At 37.2% G+C, this 15,824-nt stretch overlaps 3 protein-coding genes across 3 annotated transcripts in view; all 3 read right to left on the bottom strand.

Moving 5' to 3' along the window:
- The window catches only part of kif17 (kinesin family member 17), a 17,259-nt gene extending 14,833 nt beyond the window's left edge, over positions 1-2,426 (bottom strand). The window contains exons 1-4 of the mRNA XM_016494599.1: positions 2,196-2,426; positions 1,668-1,814; positions 872-973; positions 602-791 (exon numbers count right to left, since the gene is read on the bottom strand). Coding sequence (XP_016350085.1) covers positions 602-791; positions 872-973; positions 1,668-1,814; positions 2,196-2,426 — 670 coding nt within the window. The remainder of the gene's footprint in view (positions 1-601; positions 792-871; positions 974-1,667; positions 1,815-2,195) is intronic.
- A 2,562-nt stretch (positions 2,427-4,988) lies between these two features.
- On the bottom strand, positions 4,989-10,419 carry sh2d5 (SH2 domain containing 5). Its single transcript, XM_016494598.1, has 10 exons — positions 10,304-10,419; positions 9,935-10,021; positions 9,709-9,789; positions 9,144-9,218; positions 8,922-9,068; positions 8,469-8,669; positions 7,696-7,876; positions 7,089-7,194; positions 5,876-6,032; positions 4,989-5,767 (listed from the first exon to the last, which is right to left on the bottom strand). The coding sequence occupies exons 2-10, from the start codon at positions 9,983-9,985 to the stop codon at positions 5,576-5,578; spliced, it is 1,191 nt and encodes a 396-aa protein (XP_016350084.1). The 5' UTR covers positions 9,986-10,021; positions 10,304-10,419; the 3' UTR covers positions 4,989-5,575.
- Positions 10,420-11,936: 1,517 nt separating this feature from the next.
- The window catches only part of hp1bp3 (heterochromatin protein 1, binding protein 3), a 12,965-nt gene continuing 9,077 nt past the window's right edge, over positions 11,937-15,824 (bottom strand). The window contains exons 8-12 of the mRNA XM_016494597.1: positions 14,942-15,032; positions 14,711-14,870; positions 13,994-14,105; positions 13,081-13,242; positions 11,937-12,874 (exon numbers count right to left, since the gene is read on the bottom strand). Coding sequence (XP_016350083.1) covers positions 12,517-12,874; positions 13,081-13,242; positions 13,994-14,105; positions 14,711-14,870; positions 14,942-15,032 — 883 coding nt within the window. The 3' untranslated portion in view covers positions 11,937-12,516. The remainder of the gene's footprint in view (positions 12,875-13,080; positions 13,243-13,993; positions 14,106-14,710; positions 14,871-14,941; positions 15,033-15,824) is intronic.

Here is a 15,824-nt window from a genome sequence, read left to right as displayed (position 1 = left end):
GGCCAAAAGCGCTTAGAACAGACAAAAAAAAAAATCAACATTGCGCTATTCAAACACATTCAAATTTAAACAATTTTTGTGTTTCTTACAGCTGAGGTTGGCAGATCCCTGCTGCCCGGAGATTAACGCTCACAACTTCTTGATTTCTTCCTGATACTCACGCAGGAGGGCGTCTTTCGGGTCCTCATTGATGCGTGGATGGTTTTGGATGCTTTTGGCGCGGTTGGCGTAGCGTAGAGTACTGATGCTCTCTTTATAATTGTTTTAATTGTCATCATTTTCCGCCCAGTGAGTCCTGAAGCAAACGAGTAAGCTTGGAATCACGGTACGGGATGTGCTTGGAACGACCGTCCACCAATGCAGATATAACATTGCCAAGGGCTGAAAGGGACAAGTTGATCTTGGTGGCTTCTTGAAGGCGATCTCCAGTAGCACCGGTTTTCGACTGACGTTCACTACCTGCAAGGTCCACGAGGTTGAGCTTCCCAGCACGCAAATGTTCTTCACCAGCAGCATCTAAGCTCATAAATAGATTACAGAGATGATTTATATACATTCATTTACATAGGACTTAGTAAATGTGTATGACTCAGACACCAACCTGTGCTGCAGATCTCTAGGTGAATGGTGAATATGGAGTGTGAGCGGGATGAATCCTTGTTCATGAGTGTGTATCCCACAGAGCGATTCCTCCAGCCCTGATCCATGATCCGCTCACATTCCCCAACACTGTGCACCGTATGCATGGACAGATCCCGTACATACACACCACGCTCAGGATGCTCCTTCAGCTTAAACACACACAGCATTGAGACATGAAGTCCATGTACACAAGAGAACAATGAGCTATGTGTGATCAGTGGTTACATACTTCCATCTTCTGTTTGGTCTCTTTTCCCAAAAGGTCTCTGATTTCCTCTTTATAAATTTCCAGGTAAGAGGCCCGTACAAGGAATTTTGTGTTCTCTGCACACTTTATAAAGAATAAGTTCAGTTTTAAGATCACTTATATCACAATGAATATAGCTCTAATTATAGGAATTACATTAGAAGTGTTTTTGCAAAATTTCTCTTGTTTACCAAGTCTGCATTTCTTTGAACAAACATACAGTAAAAACTGTAATATTGAGAAATGTTAGTACAATTTAAAATAACAGTTTCCTATTTTAATATAATTTAAAATGTCATTTATTCCTGTGACGCAAAGCTGAATTTTCAGCATCATTACTCCAGTCTTCAGTGTCACATGATCCTTCAGAAATCATTGTAATATGCTGATTTGCTACTCAAGAAATATTTCTAATTACTATCAGTGTTGAAAACAGTTGTGCTGCTTCATATTTTTCTGGAAACTGAGATACATTTTTTTCAGGATTATTTGATGAATAGAAATTCGAAAAGAACTGTGTTTATTTGAAATAAAAATATTTTGTAACAATGTACAAGTCTTTACTGTCACTTCTGATCAATTTAATGTGCCATTGCTTAACAAAAGCATTAAATTAAAAAGAAAATCTTACTGACCCCAAACTTTTGAATGGTAGTGTATTTATAATATTTTACTTTGTTATTCATATTAAATATTACAAGTCAATGAATAATAGAAGTAAATATGATGTTTTATACTATGATGGATGGTACCATCACATGATATGCAAAATAGTTACCTGGATTGTCTCAAAGATGTGCTCAAAAGCTCTAGGGATGATTCCCCTCTGGGATGGAGGATCTAGAACACCTTGCATAGTGAACGATTTGCCACTGCCTGTTTGTCCATAAGCAAAAATTGTCCCATTGTAGCCCTCAGTTACACCCTGTTTGCAAAAAAAAATTATACAATATTTGATTATGTAATTCAAAAACAAAGACAGTCAGGCAGACAGATGCATAGATGGATAGATAGATAGATAGATAGATAGATAGATAGATGCTCAAAGCTTAATATTTAGAGTCTAAAGGGCCCAACTTGCACAGCATCTAGTAAATAATCAATAAAAGGAAGGGCTGTAGGTTACTTCCGTGACTGATTTAAACTCTGTGGTGTTCTGTTTCCAAAAAGACAACAGGTATCAGATAACCATATCTATGGGCATGCACACTGGAAAGCAACTGGCCCCATAGAGGCTGTAGCTGTCACACTGACCAATCCCATACACACACACACACACACACACACACACACAAATCAATATTACCTCCACTAGAGGATATGCGATCTCGTTATAGATCTGCTCAGTGGAATGGCTTATATAATAAGTCCCATCAAATGTGAATTGTTTGGGAGGCTCTTCCGTGGCTCCGGGTTTCTCAATGAAACACTGACAGTGACTGCTGTCAATCGAGATCACCATATTACAGTTCATGGCCTTCTCTCTCTCGTTCAGAGGTCTACATCTGACGACCACCTTCACGGATTCTGATGCCATCTGGACGGATAGCGTGGTCACTGCTTATCGGCTGAACAGAAATGGAAATAACACTCCAAATATCAGACTGCAGTGTGCCATAGTCCTCTCAGTAAGACAAGTAGCTCTTCTGTCATTAGAAACGACGCTTACGAACACTGTCATCCGGTCCAGACTCCGTAAAGGCCCGTTTGAGGTCAGGCTGCGGTCCGCGAAATTAAATAAAGCAGCGTGTTTCTCTTGCTGCGGCGTTCAGCGTCGCCTAGCAACCTCAAACTTCAAAGGCGCCGGCTGTATCAGCACAACGCGCCCCCAGTGACATGCGCACTGAATATTAAATATTATTTGCATCAAATATAAGTATCCTGCTTGTACTGATAAATATGTTAATATATTTTGCATAAAGAAAAACTTTTTATTACCAGACATTTATTTACTATGGAAGCCCGTTTCCGCCATAGTTGAGAAATATTTTTTTATTTAAGTCATCATAATGAGAAAGCTTCTCATTATTATGACTTAATTTCTCAATATAATGACATACTTTATCGAAATAATGAGAAACCTTCTCGAAATATTGAGAAACTTTCTCAAAATAATGACGGGTCACTCCTGGCATTCGGTGCCATTTCAGTCCTAGATAGATAGATAGATAGATAGATAGATGCTCAAAGCTTAATATTTAGAGTCTAAAGGGCCCAACTTGCACAGCATCTAGTAAATAATCAATAAAAGGAAGGGCTGTAGGTTACTTCCGTGACTGATTTAAACTCTGTGGTGTTCTGTTTCCAAAAAGACAACAGGTATCAGATAACCATATCTATGGGCATGCACACTGGAAAGCAACTGGCCCCATAGAGGCTGTAGCTGTCACACTGACCAATCCCATACACACACACACACACACACACACACACACAAATCAATATTACCTCCACTAGAGGATATGCGATCTCGTTATAGATCTGCTCAGTGGAATGGCTTATATAATAAGTCCCATCAAATGTGAATTGTTTGGGAGGCTCTTCCGTGGCTCCGGGTTTCTCAATGAAACACTGACAGTGACTGCTGTCAATCGAGATCACCATATTACAGTTCATGGCCTTCTCTCTCTCGTTCAGAGGTCTACATCTGACGACCACCTTCACGGATTCTGATGCCATCTGGACGGATAGCGTGGTCACTGCTTATCGGCTGAACAGAAATGGAAATAACACTCCAAATATCAGACTGCAGTGTGCCATAGTCCTCTCAGTAAGACAAGTAGCTCTTCTGTCATTAGAAACGACGCTTACGAACACTGTCATCCGGTCCAGACTCCGTAAAGGCCCGTTTGAGGTCAGGCTGCGGTCCGCGAAATTAAATAAAGCAGCGTGTTTCTCTTGCTGCGGCGTTCAGCGTCGCCTAGCAACCTCAAACTTCAAAGGCGCCGGCTGTATCAGCACAACGCGCCCCCAGTGACATGCGCACTGAATATTAAATATTATTTGCATCAAATATAAGTATCCTGCTTGTACTGATAAATATGTTAATATATTTTGCATAAAGAAAAACTTTTTATTACCAGACATTTATTTACTATGGAAGCCCGTTTCCGCCATAGTTGAGAAATATTTTTTTATTTAAGTCATCATAATGAGAAAGCTTCTCATTATTATGACTTAATTTCTCAATATAATGACATACTTTATCGAAATAATGAGAAACCTTCTCGAAATATTGAGAAACTTTCTCAAAATAATGACGGGTCACTCCTGGCATTCGGTGCCATTTCAGTCCCCATTATATAATGTGGTATATTTTCTGTAAAAATGGGCTAATACTTGTTTCTAAATGCTAAAATAAAGAGTTGTTTAAATGGTATGCATGTATTTGTCAGGAAATGGCACTGTAGTCTGCTGCAGAAAAGCAGTGATGCAGACCCGAAAGAATGTAGATATACCTCAATAAAAAGAAGGAGAGGTGGAGAAAGGGAATAAAGGAAGGAAGAAAAAAAGAAAGTGTTAGAAATCAGCTTTGTTGATTAGGTAGAAACTCATTAAATTATCTTCATTTTGCCATTACAGTGTGTGTGTCTGCGTACAGTACTGGTATTCCCTACATTATGGGGTCCAAATGTCCCCACAAATATAGTGATACCAGTCAATTTTGACCTTGTGGGGACATTTATTTGGTCCTTATGAGGAAAAAAAAAACGTATAAGTCCTACAGAATGAAGTGTCTTGAAAATCTAAAATAACTAGTTTTGTGTGAGTAGGTTTTGGTGTAGTGTTAGGGTTTGTTACAGTTAAGATTCAGTATAGAAAATACAGTTTGTACAGTAGAAAAACCATTACGCCTATGGCATGAACCCATAACGATAAGAATACCAGTTTGTGAGTGTCTGTGTGCGAGTTCCAAACTCGCAGTATAATTTAATAAAGCGTGAAAAATAAAGCGTTTTTTTTTTTTAGTAAATATTCTATCCTATCCTTTCATATCTAAATATACCATACGATCTAGTCTCTGGTTAAATAGCAGTATTCCACTGGTTTCTTTCAAAGTAATACACATTAAAGTAAAGACACAAAAAAGGAGACAAAATGACTGTATAATCAGTTTATGCAATGAGGCAAGACACTTAATTTACACTGGTGCAAAGCTAATGACAGAAATGTGTGCATTTATGAGGTGAAAAGTGCAAGAGTTCCAAAACATTAAGGGAGCAAAGAAAATCCATTCACTGGACACGTTCAGGTTATCGCTAAAAAGCTCTTATAAAGTGAGTGGGGAAAAAAATGTCCAAAATCAATATAAACACACATAACACAATTTAAAAGACAAAATAGATGGGACATAAAACGTATATAGTCTGCACCTTTGCAAAAGCTGTGGAGTATACATTTACATCTGACATTTACATGAAAAACGTAAGTGCTCGTTTCCCTAGAAAAGAAATTCAAACCAAAACACCAACAATGTGAGTGCTTTAGGTGGGTTGAGGTTATTGCCAACAGGCAAAACAGAAGTGTCCTTTTAAAATATCAAAAAAGTGTGCCAGTGACTTAAGATCCTTGTTAGGAAGGTTTACTAATGTCAGCAGCTCTGTAAAGTTTAAAATATATAGTATAAAATGTTTTTTAAAAACTATTGTATTTAAAAAAAAAAAAAAAGTGCATGAAAGACAGGATTCAAACCCAACTTTGGTTTTTGAAAGTGCCTTTCTTGTTGTCCTGCAGCGACCGTGAACTCTTATTCACAATCTCTTCCCAATCGTAGCAGTGGTTGACACGGGCAGAGCTCAGAGAACATTCCAGCTCCTCATTGAACTCTGTGTAGTGCTCAATCAAAGCAGCAAGGCTTTCAAAGTCAATGTGGCATTTCTGTAAAAGAACATTAAACATTTACTACCTTCTACTTCTGATGCAAGTAGTTAAAGAGTGGAACAAGTAACACAAAATACCGACAAAACAGCTTCCATCTTTGCTCACCTCAAGCTGGAACTTCCCCTTGGAATTCTTAATAGCATGAGTTACCAGTCCTGAGGGAAAGCGGACTATAAGAGACCCACGGTTGGGCTTTTTGGGATGAGGACATAGCAAGAAGGCACCCAAGACATCATCTACCAGCAATGAAGAACTACAGTCGCTGTAATGGAAACCAGAGACTCAGCACTACACTGAACATACTAAATTAAAAGCAATGTGAATTCATTCCGCTGATGTACTACCTTGCTTATTAAAGAGAACAAATTATATATATATATATATATCTTTATGTGCTATAAAGGTATATCTTCCAAGAATCAACTTGGAAAAAAATGCAATTAATCTCAACAGATTGCAATTGACCCTAAATATGACAAATGACAGAATAAAATATTGAACAATGTGTTCAAAATAGACTTATACAATTTGGAGAAACATGCAAAATCTAATATTAAGAGGTACTGCTTTAAAATGAATAAAGCATTGAGATTTATGCGTGTAAACATTAAAGTAATAGCTCACCCGAAAATGAAAATTTGCAGAAAATGTACCCACCCTCTGGCCATCCAAGATGTTAATAAGTTTTTTCTTCATCAATCAAATTTGGAGAAATTTAGTATAACATCACTTGCTCACCAATGGATCCTCTGCAGTGAATGGGTGCCGTCAGAATGAGTCCAAACAGCTGATAAAAACACCACAATAATAATCACAATAATCCACACCACTCCAGTTCACCAATTAACATCTTGTGAAGTGAAAAGCTGTTTTTGTAAGAAACAAACCCATCAAGGCATTTTAACTTTAAGCTGTCACTTAAAGTCTATCCCCTGTTGTCCGCTCACATCAAAATCCACAGGAATTTTACTGTAGCCAGAAGCAACGGTTTAAAGTCAAAACGTAATGATGGATTTGTTTGTTACAAACACGCAGCTTTCCGCTTCACAAGATGTTAATTGATGGGCTGGAGTTGTGTGGATTACTTGTGGATTATTGTGATGTTTTTAATCAGCTGTTTGGACTCATTTTGATGGCAACCATTTACTGCACAGAATTCACTAGTGAGCAATGATGTAACAAATCTATCCAAATCTGTTCCCATGAAGAAACAAACTCATCTAAATCTTAGAGTAAATTTTTATTTTTGGATGAACTGTTCCTTTAAATGTATATAAATAAACAACAGACTTCATTGTCTTAGTGCACCAACACTGACCTAGACACGCCAGCCCAGCACCACACTGCTTGAGCCAGAGCTTCTTCTGTCTCGGCTAAACTGGGAGCACGAGACTTGCATGCTTTTGCACTGGCTTGTTCCTTTTCTGTTTCACAAAAAGAAAAGATTCTTCAGATTCCCACAGGAATAGTTTCACAAATTATGTCCATGTTTGTTTTCTTTGGCAAAAGAAAACACTGCAACAATCCTAGTGTGGACTGACTCTTAGTTTAGAATAATCTTATTTTAGTAGCACACACACTCTTAAAAATAAAGGTGCTTCACGATGCCATAGAAGTTCTTCTATGGCATCGCTGTGAAGAACCTTTTAAGCACCTTTATTTTTAAGAGTGTATATTACTGTCGGGAAAAAAGATATACATGTATAAGATTTTAAAAAATTTAAGAAAAACAACAACAACGCTACTAATCCATATTATGGAAATCCCCACCACCTTTTTTGACTCACCAACCACCAAAACCAAAGATAAATGATAAGTATAATAAATTAACCCACTGTGTCTTAAGCCAGCAACCTTAACTATGTGTGTGCATTACCTAATGAACTCTCTCACTCTCGAAAGTGTTCTATGAACACTTATCCCACCTTGTGGTGCACTCAGTTTATCCTGCAGGTGCCGCTGTTTGAGAGGAGTACATGTAAAAGAGCGATATGCTCCAGAGCGCAGCTCTTTAGGTCGAATCGCCTTTTTACGAACTATAGTCGGAGAAGAAGTGGGGCCCTCTTCAGGACTGCTGACTTGCTCTGTGCTCGGCTGTGAGAACACCTGTTCAGAGAAATTGAGATGAACGCACTGCAGAACAGTGCAGCATTCAAATTGTTGTAAACTTTTTCTCAAAAGGAATATTTGAGGGCTATTTACAACCCTTTACAACAAGCTCCATTGACAAAATCTGTAGGTCATGCTATCAATTAAAAAAAAAAAATATATATATATATATAATGTGTGTTTTAAAAATAAAGTATACATATAATTTTTTTAATCAATAATAATATAAATAATCATAATATAAATGATATAATAATATAAATGATATTACTTAAAAATAATTACATTCAATTGTATATACAATTTATATAAATATTTAGTCTAGATGTAAACAAACTTACAGCTTAAGTCTTTTTTTTGTGATACCAAAACCACAAGCTGCAAATGTATGTTTCAATTAACAAAAAAAATTAAAATAAAATTGAGGACAACCAATAACCAGTAAACCCAGAATATTTCTTTAACTAGTATCAAACTAGTACTTGTACCAACTGCTTTTTATGCCATTTGCATCAATTTCATTCGAAAGCTTATCAAGGTTATGATAATCTTTATAAAGCAATATATGCTAGATACGGTGACAACAAACCTTTGCCCCTGGTAGCAGGCCTTGAGTTGGGGCCCTGCGGAAAGACACCAAGGCACTAACACTGAGAGGGAAACCTTGATTAAGCAACGATGGGGTTCGAGTTGGTTTCTTCCCTGAACACTCATCCTGTGCTTCCTCTGGATGCTTCTCCAGAAAATACAGTTGAAAACAGCGGCAAAGCAGCAGGTTCAGGAACTGGGCCTTTATTTGAGTAAAACCAAGAAATGGAACACATTAAATTCTTACAGTGTTTGAGCAGTTTTTCTCATTTAAGCAAAGCAGTAACAGTCTTGGCAATATCACTACTGTAACCTGTAAACCAGAAAAACACATCCTTGATTCTAGAACCGACATGTGCAATATTACAATCACAATATGGCACTTCTTAACCAAAGTGATTAATAACACACCAACCACAAAACCTTTGCTGGGTTTCGTCATGTTAATGCTTACAGCTCGGGCATGTCTGGCTCTGAAGAGGTGGCAATAGAGCTGGGCATCAGAATTGCCAGGATTATGGGAGACAAAGGCAAACTGGGCATCAGACGGACGGGCAGTGGACAGCGAGACTCGACACATGGCGTGAGCCATGAGGAGTGTCTGATGAGATGCATAAAGAGTTCAACCATGTGACATACACAAAGAGAAATGTCAGAAATCTTAAGACAATCTTACCGTTTCATCTTCATCATAAACTTTGACTCCCTTGACAGAGAACCTCAATGAGACTGTTCGCTTACTCTTGCAGTTCTGCAGATACAGAAGTTCACAAATCATCTACATTACCAGCGAAGTATGATTATTTTCTAAATTGAATTGTCATTCAACTAAATTGAATAAACACTTAACTAAATTAAGCTGAACAGTGACACATGTGTTTTCAGAGCTGTTTAACAGCTGAACCCGTATTCATTTTATAATTGAAGAACTTACTGTTATTTTCTTGTTTATTATTATTATAAAGCTGCTTTAAAACTTTTATTGTTTAAAGCCCTATATAAATAAATATGACTTGACCTTGTATAATAATAGCAAAGTCAGTAAAATGATGAAATACTTGAATGCATGTACATAATTTGTCTACAAAACTAATTGCAAGCACATAAGCATATGCATTTAGATCAAAAGGCTCTTAAGACCATTAAACACATATTTTGTCAAGTGTCCAAACTTTTGCATGGCAAACAAATATGAAAAAGCAAACATACTCTTGAGACTCATTTAACAGTACACAAATTACCTTGAAAGACTTCAGCTGAGTGTGCAGCTGCTGAATCTGATCATCCAAACAACTGTCATCCACAGGAAATGAGCCAATATACTAGACAAATTGAGTTTTTACTCAGCAAAAGCAACAAAACTATGCAATCATCCCAATGTGTGGAATGAAACCACAGACTCAATTTCAAAATCAACTTAGTTTCAATATCAGAGGTACTGCATTTAAACATTTAAGACAATTTCACCTCAGCAGATCTTGTAACAATCCCATGTTCCCTTCCAGCTGTCTCACCCATGTCTCAATCTAAGCCTGGCGTCCTTTGCCGTACTTACTGTTCAAAAAAAGAGGGGCAAAAATAAGATAAGTCAAACAACAGGAATGACACACATTCCTCCAAGATAACGTTACAGGCCGTGCAGCGTTCAGATTCGAAACGTACCAAAAATGGCCAAAATGAAAGTATGTTTTGAAACACAGCCAAACAGTTTCCACAAAAATCGAAAGAACATTTTTTTTACCTACTGCTTTAATTGTAACGCTTGAGTAACACTACAAGGATCAAGAATGTTGCTGAAATAACAGTAAAACACAGAAGAAACAAATACAAACTTACAAACATGCGTCCACGCGACTGAACCTGGCAGGGTAGGTCGATTATCCTCCGGGGTTTTGCAATCCTGACTCACCTTATCCTCTAAATCCCGCCTATCTAGAGCCAGACTGGATCCATCGAAAACAATCGAACTCTCCGCCTACACCACAAGGATGATGCACAGTAATTCGTTTCAGGAATTCCGACTCTTTGAAGTGAATCACAACGATTCGCTTAAAAGAGTCTGATTTTTCCGAGTCCCGTCAGTAACAATAGATACAATAAATAATGTTGTTAGTGTAGAATATGATTTGTTTGGGCTCCCAAACGCGTATTATGCTGTTCACAACCCGATTCTAAAATATTATTAGATTATTAGCTTTTTATTTAAAATGATCTTTGTGTTCACAACATTCTTCTGTATACAGATTACAGATAGCTAGTAATTCAGTACTTTACAAACGAACGGCCATTTATACCACAAAACGGCATGAATTCGCTTCGACTTAATTGATTTTATTTGCGATTCCGCTCGATTGATTCTTTAAAAGGAACCAATTAACTGAAAAGAACGATTTGTTGGCTAATCGAACATACAGTTAACCCTAAAACATATATGGTTTTCAACAAAAGTCTGTGGAAAAATATTTACATCACAGCACTTACATTTTCATGACATTCATAACTTTTTTTTTTGTAAATTTTCTAATAAATTATATGTTACGTAATGCAGTAGTTAATGTTCATAATCATCATGAGTCATCATAAAATCGAGAAAATGTGACACCCTTTTATACTGGATACCTGGACATTGTAAAAATCTGTAAATTTCTGTAATTCACCCTGTTGAAAAAAACAGCATATGCTGGTTAGGTATGTTTTGAAGCTGGGATGCTGGTTTAAGCTGGACCTTTGCTGGTTTAAACTGGTCCTTAGATGGTCATGTGCTGGTCGGACCAGTTTAGGACCAGCTTAAACCAGCTAGGACCAGCATACACCAGAAAAGGACCAGCTTAAACCAGCATCCCAGCTTCAAAACATACCTAACCAGCATATGCTGTTTTTTTTCAACAGGGTCTGTAAAAGATACTTGAGATAGGCCTACTGTAAGCCCAAAGACAAGTCAAAGCAAGTCTCCAGACAAGTTGTTGTATGTAAACATTTCAGTGCTTAGTATACCAATTTAAAGCATGCCTTTTGTGCGTGTTAGAACAAGAGTAAGAATTTGCTATGGTGAATTTAACATTAATAGAGGCTCGCTCTGATAAGGAGACAAACCTTGTGTTTCAGTGCTTGAATCATTTGGTATCAGCTTTTAAAATTGCTGGTTTATCATTAACCTCAACTGAATTTTAAACCAAACCACCAAAACAAAACAATGGCCAAATAATGAAGTACAAATATAGTCACTTTATTAAGGACTACAGAAAAGTGTATCAGTTGCATGCATGCAGGGTAAGGTGAGCAATGCTCATAAAATTACATCTAATCCCCCTGATAAACTAACACACAAGAGTATGACCGGGTTAGTAGTGCGTCAAATGTCTTAAACATCTGCTTGGAAAGTCTTTTCAACTTATATTCTTCTTCGTAGACTATACAGAACAAAAAGACAGTTGTGGATATGGATGCCAATGTTTCTTTAATGCATCTTAATAAATCCAATTTTGCATTCATTTAGACTGTTCAACTGAAAGTTAGGCATCAATAATCGTTCTTTACTTCGACTTGCACGAAAAAACCAACATCAACAAAACGTTCTTGATTACAATAGTAGCTAAAGACCTAAATTCACAAAACATGACCCCCCAAAATTTTTTTTACTAAAACTTACAAAGAGTTTTCATGAACACTGATGAGAAAGGGGCGACAGAATAACTGAAATGCTTGCCTCTACAGAAAGACTGACTACAGGAACTTTAAATAATAGATTTTTTCTTGATACACAAGCGAGAACAGCTCCTTCTAGATGTTCTCATAATGGTGACCTGAATGAGCATCTTAACATAAACAGTAGCATTTCTATGCTATACCTTTACCTGTAATTTAAGAATATTGAACATAAAATGCCTGTATTTGAATGGCAGAATAACTCTGAAGAGGTCCTATATTCATCAGAGGCCCCAAGACGAGGAGAACATGGAAGTTTAATCAAAAAAAAAGAGGAGAAAATAGCCAGCACTGCAGTCTACGGAGTTACAGTTGATCTTTTCAGTCGTCGGCAAGCGCGGGATTCATTTCCGGGCTCGGAGTGACTTCCGGGCGGCAGGTTTAGCCTTCACAGCTGATTCAGTTGCCTCCTTCTTAGCTGCCTTGGGCGACGGCCGTTTGGACCCCCTGCTTGTCATCTTTTTGGCTACTGGTGTTTTAGGTTTACTGGTCGGGGCAGCTTTCTTGACTGGTGTGGCTTTAACAGGCTCTGGTGCCTTTCTAAATGCAGCTTTGCTCGCAGATGCTTGTTTCTTGGCTGGTGGAGGGGCTTTCTTGGCCGATGCAACTGATCTCTTTGAAGCAGGAGGTATTCTGCTGACTGTTTTAGCCCTTTTATTTGGACGAGCCTTAGACGCAGATGTCCGGTTTGCATGCTGGGTCCTGTGGACAAGCAGAAAGCATGCAAAGACACAGTCTAAACTAAAAGTCTCTATGATATTCTGAACTGTAGATACAGTTTGCGTTTTTTTCACCCCTTTTTATCATCCATCCGCAAGGTTTATTATGCAGGGTTTCAAATCTCTAGAGTTGAGTATCATCACAAAGATAATATATCACACTGATACTGTTTATGTGATGTACTTCACCTCTTTCTTCGCGGAGGCTCATCCTCATCGGATTCCTCCTCTTCAGATGCTTGCTCTGACTCTTCTTCGGATTCTTCATCAGAATCATCACCTCTCTTGCGTTTAAGCTTCTGTTCCTCCTGTTTAAGTTTTTCCATCATTTCTGGAAACAGAACCGCTGGGCTGCAGGAGGAGTAATAGAACATTTGTTAATTAAAGTTCTCACCTTTATCACACTTCTGACAAAATGGACAAACATCAAAAATTACCTCAAAAAAAAGTAATAAACTCACCAAGTTCCCTCTAAAACAATCCAATTTATGTTGTGGCTGAATTGTTAAGAGTTAAAGGGATAGTTCACCCAAACCTAGAAGACATGGTCTCAAAATGGTTTTGGACCACACTGGCATCCACTTTATGGACAAAAACAGCTGAAACATACTTCAAAATATCTTCATTTATATTCCACAGAAGAAATAAAGTCATAAAAGTAATAAAGTAAATAAAATGTTTATTTTTGGGTGACTATTCCTTTAGACTAGAACTAATTAGTTGTAGAGTTAAAAATGAACCTGCATTCAGGATTCCAAGTCTGAAAAGCCCAAAAGGAAAGTTTAGGATATTTTTGCTTATTGCAGTGCTATTTAATTATAATTCATTTTAGTATTTATTAACATTTTTTAATCAGCTTATATAGTTTGTTTAATTTACATTTTTAGTAATTTGTTATGTTTTAGTCATTTTTATTCATTTTTTTCCATATTTCTATTTGGCTTAATTTATTTTATTTCAGTTTTTTACTTTTCATATAGGTTTTTCAACTACTATTTATATTTTATTTTATTTCATCTTTATTTCAATTCCCAAAAACAATTTTTAACAATTTTAGTTTTAGTTAACAGTAATAAGCTGGCTTACGGTGAGCTGAACTTACCTCGGGTAATACGGATAGCTTAGCTGGTATGACCCACTGAGTCCATGACCAGAAATCTGCTCCATCCATCCCATCATTTTACACTTCTGCAAGGTTCGCTTCAGGTTTGACACTAGCCATAAGAGAGAAAACATTCACAAAGATGCTGCATAACACATTCATTTGCAACAAGTACAGGGAGATATAAATGTGATCCTGGACCACAAAACCAGTCATAAGGGTCAATTTTTTGAAATTGAGATTTATACAACTATTTGAAAATCTGGAATCTGAGGGTGCAAAAAAATCTAAATATTGAGAAAATCGCCTTTAAAGTTGTCTAAATGAAGTTCTTAGCAATGCATATTACTAGTTTCTATATATTTACAGTAGGAAATTTACAAAATATCTTCATGGAACATGATCTTTACTTAATATCCTAATGATTTTTGGCATAAAAGAAAAATCGATTATTTTGACCCATACAATGTATTGTTGGCTATTGCTACAAATATACCTGTGTGACTTATGACTGGTTTTGTGCTCCAGGGTCACAAATGGTGGCTGTAATATAAATAAGGACAGATCAAGACAACTATTTATGTAACAACGTTCTTGTGAACAACTCATTTGAGAATAACAATTAGAAGCAACCGCAAAACAAAGGCAAACTTGATTCAGTCCTCAGAGAGAAAACTCTCCCTAGGCTGTGATGAGTGAGGAGTTAGTGTACCGTACCGACAAAATAGCTGTTCTGCTCCTTCTGTCTCTCCATCAGGAATTTGCGCAGTATGGTGATGCTGCAGGTCTTGGGCTCATTCATGGCTGTGATGGCGGCCACTATGGCATCTTCCAGCAGTCCGCCACCCATAAGCACTTTATTCCCAGCCTTCTTCAACTGTCAAACGCAAATGCAGATTCTCATCAAACCTGCTTTTAGGTGCTGAGCGATGCAGAAGGGTAACTAACCTGGAATGTTCCAGAAGCTCCCTTGCCAGTGATTTGCTCCAAGTAGCCCTTTTCCACAGATTTTTGCAGGCAGTTCTTCAACACTTCGGGCCTTAGAGAGATTTACAGAACAACCCACATTTTACAATCTTTCAGGCAAAATGTACATACACAATTTCAATTTGTAACTAACTAATCATGACAAAATCTGGTATGTACTATGTACCATATGCAAACGTTTTGCATGCACAAAGTAATACTTTTATTCAGCAAGGATGCATTAAATGAATCAAAAATGTTTGTAATATTTCACAATATTAGTGTCTTACTGTATTTTTGATGAAATAATTGCAGCCTTGGTGAACATAAGAGACATCTTTCAAAAACATTAACAATTCATACATATCCCAGACTTCTGAATTATAGTATTTTATCACCAGTCTTCCCAATGTTAAGTAAATACTTCTAGTGCTGTCAAACGATTAATTGTGATTAATCGCATACAAAATAAAAGTTTTTGTTTACATATGTATGTGTACAGTGTTTATTTAAAGGGGTCATATGATGCTTTTTTAAAGATCATTATTTTGTGTATTTGGTGTAACAGAATATGTTGACATGCTTTAATGTTCAAAAAACACATTATTTTTCAAATACTGTACATTATTGTAGGTCCTCTATGCCCCGCCTCTCTCAAACGCTTAGTTTTCTACAAAGTCCCTCCTTCCGACAAGCGCAGTCTGCTCTGATTGGCCAGCTGACCCAGTGCATTGTGATTGGCCGAACACCGCAAGCACTCGTCGGAAATGTAACGCCCCTTACCATAATCGCGAGCTTCAGCTTTCAAAATAAATGTAAAGACAGTAAATAATGTCATTAGTTTTACCATCAGTTCAAGCCCGAA

The sequence above is a fragment of the Sinocyclocheilus anshuiensis genome, unplaced genomic scaffold (assembly GCF_001515605.1).
Source record: "Sinocyclocheilus anshuiensis isolate Anshui unplaced genomic scaffold, SAMN03320099.WGS_v1.1 scaffold294, whole genome shotgun sequence".
Lineage (NCBI taxonomy): Eukaryota > Metazoa > Chordata > Actinopteri > Cypriniformes > Cyprinidae > Sinocyclocheilus > Sinocyclocheilus anshuiensis.
The sequence above is the reverse complement of the archived record's forward strand: the minus strand, read 5'-3'. Positions and strand labels throughout refer to the sequence as shown.

What these genes read in the sequence shown, in the direction of transcription:
- sh2d5 (XM_016494598.1), bottom strand. Translation starts at nt 9,985, where the DNA reads ATGGGTGAGACAGCTGGAAGGGAACATGGGATTGTTACAAGATCTGCT. An exon ending in TAAACTGAGTGCACCACAAG is followed by an intron (nt 7,195 to 7,695) that starts GTGGGATAAGTG and finishes TTTGTGAAACAG; the next exon opens with AAAAGGAACAAGCCAGTGCA. An exon ending in AGGGGAAGTTCCAGCTTGAG is followed by an intron (nt 5,768 to 5,875) that starts GTGAGCAAAGAT and finishes GTTCTTTTACAG; the next exon opens with AAATGCCACATTGACTTTGA.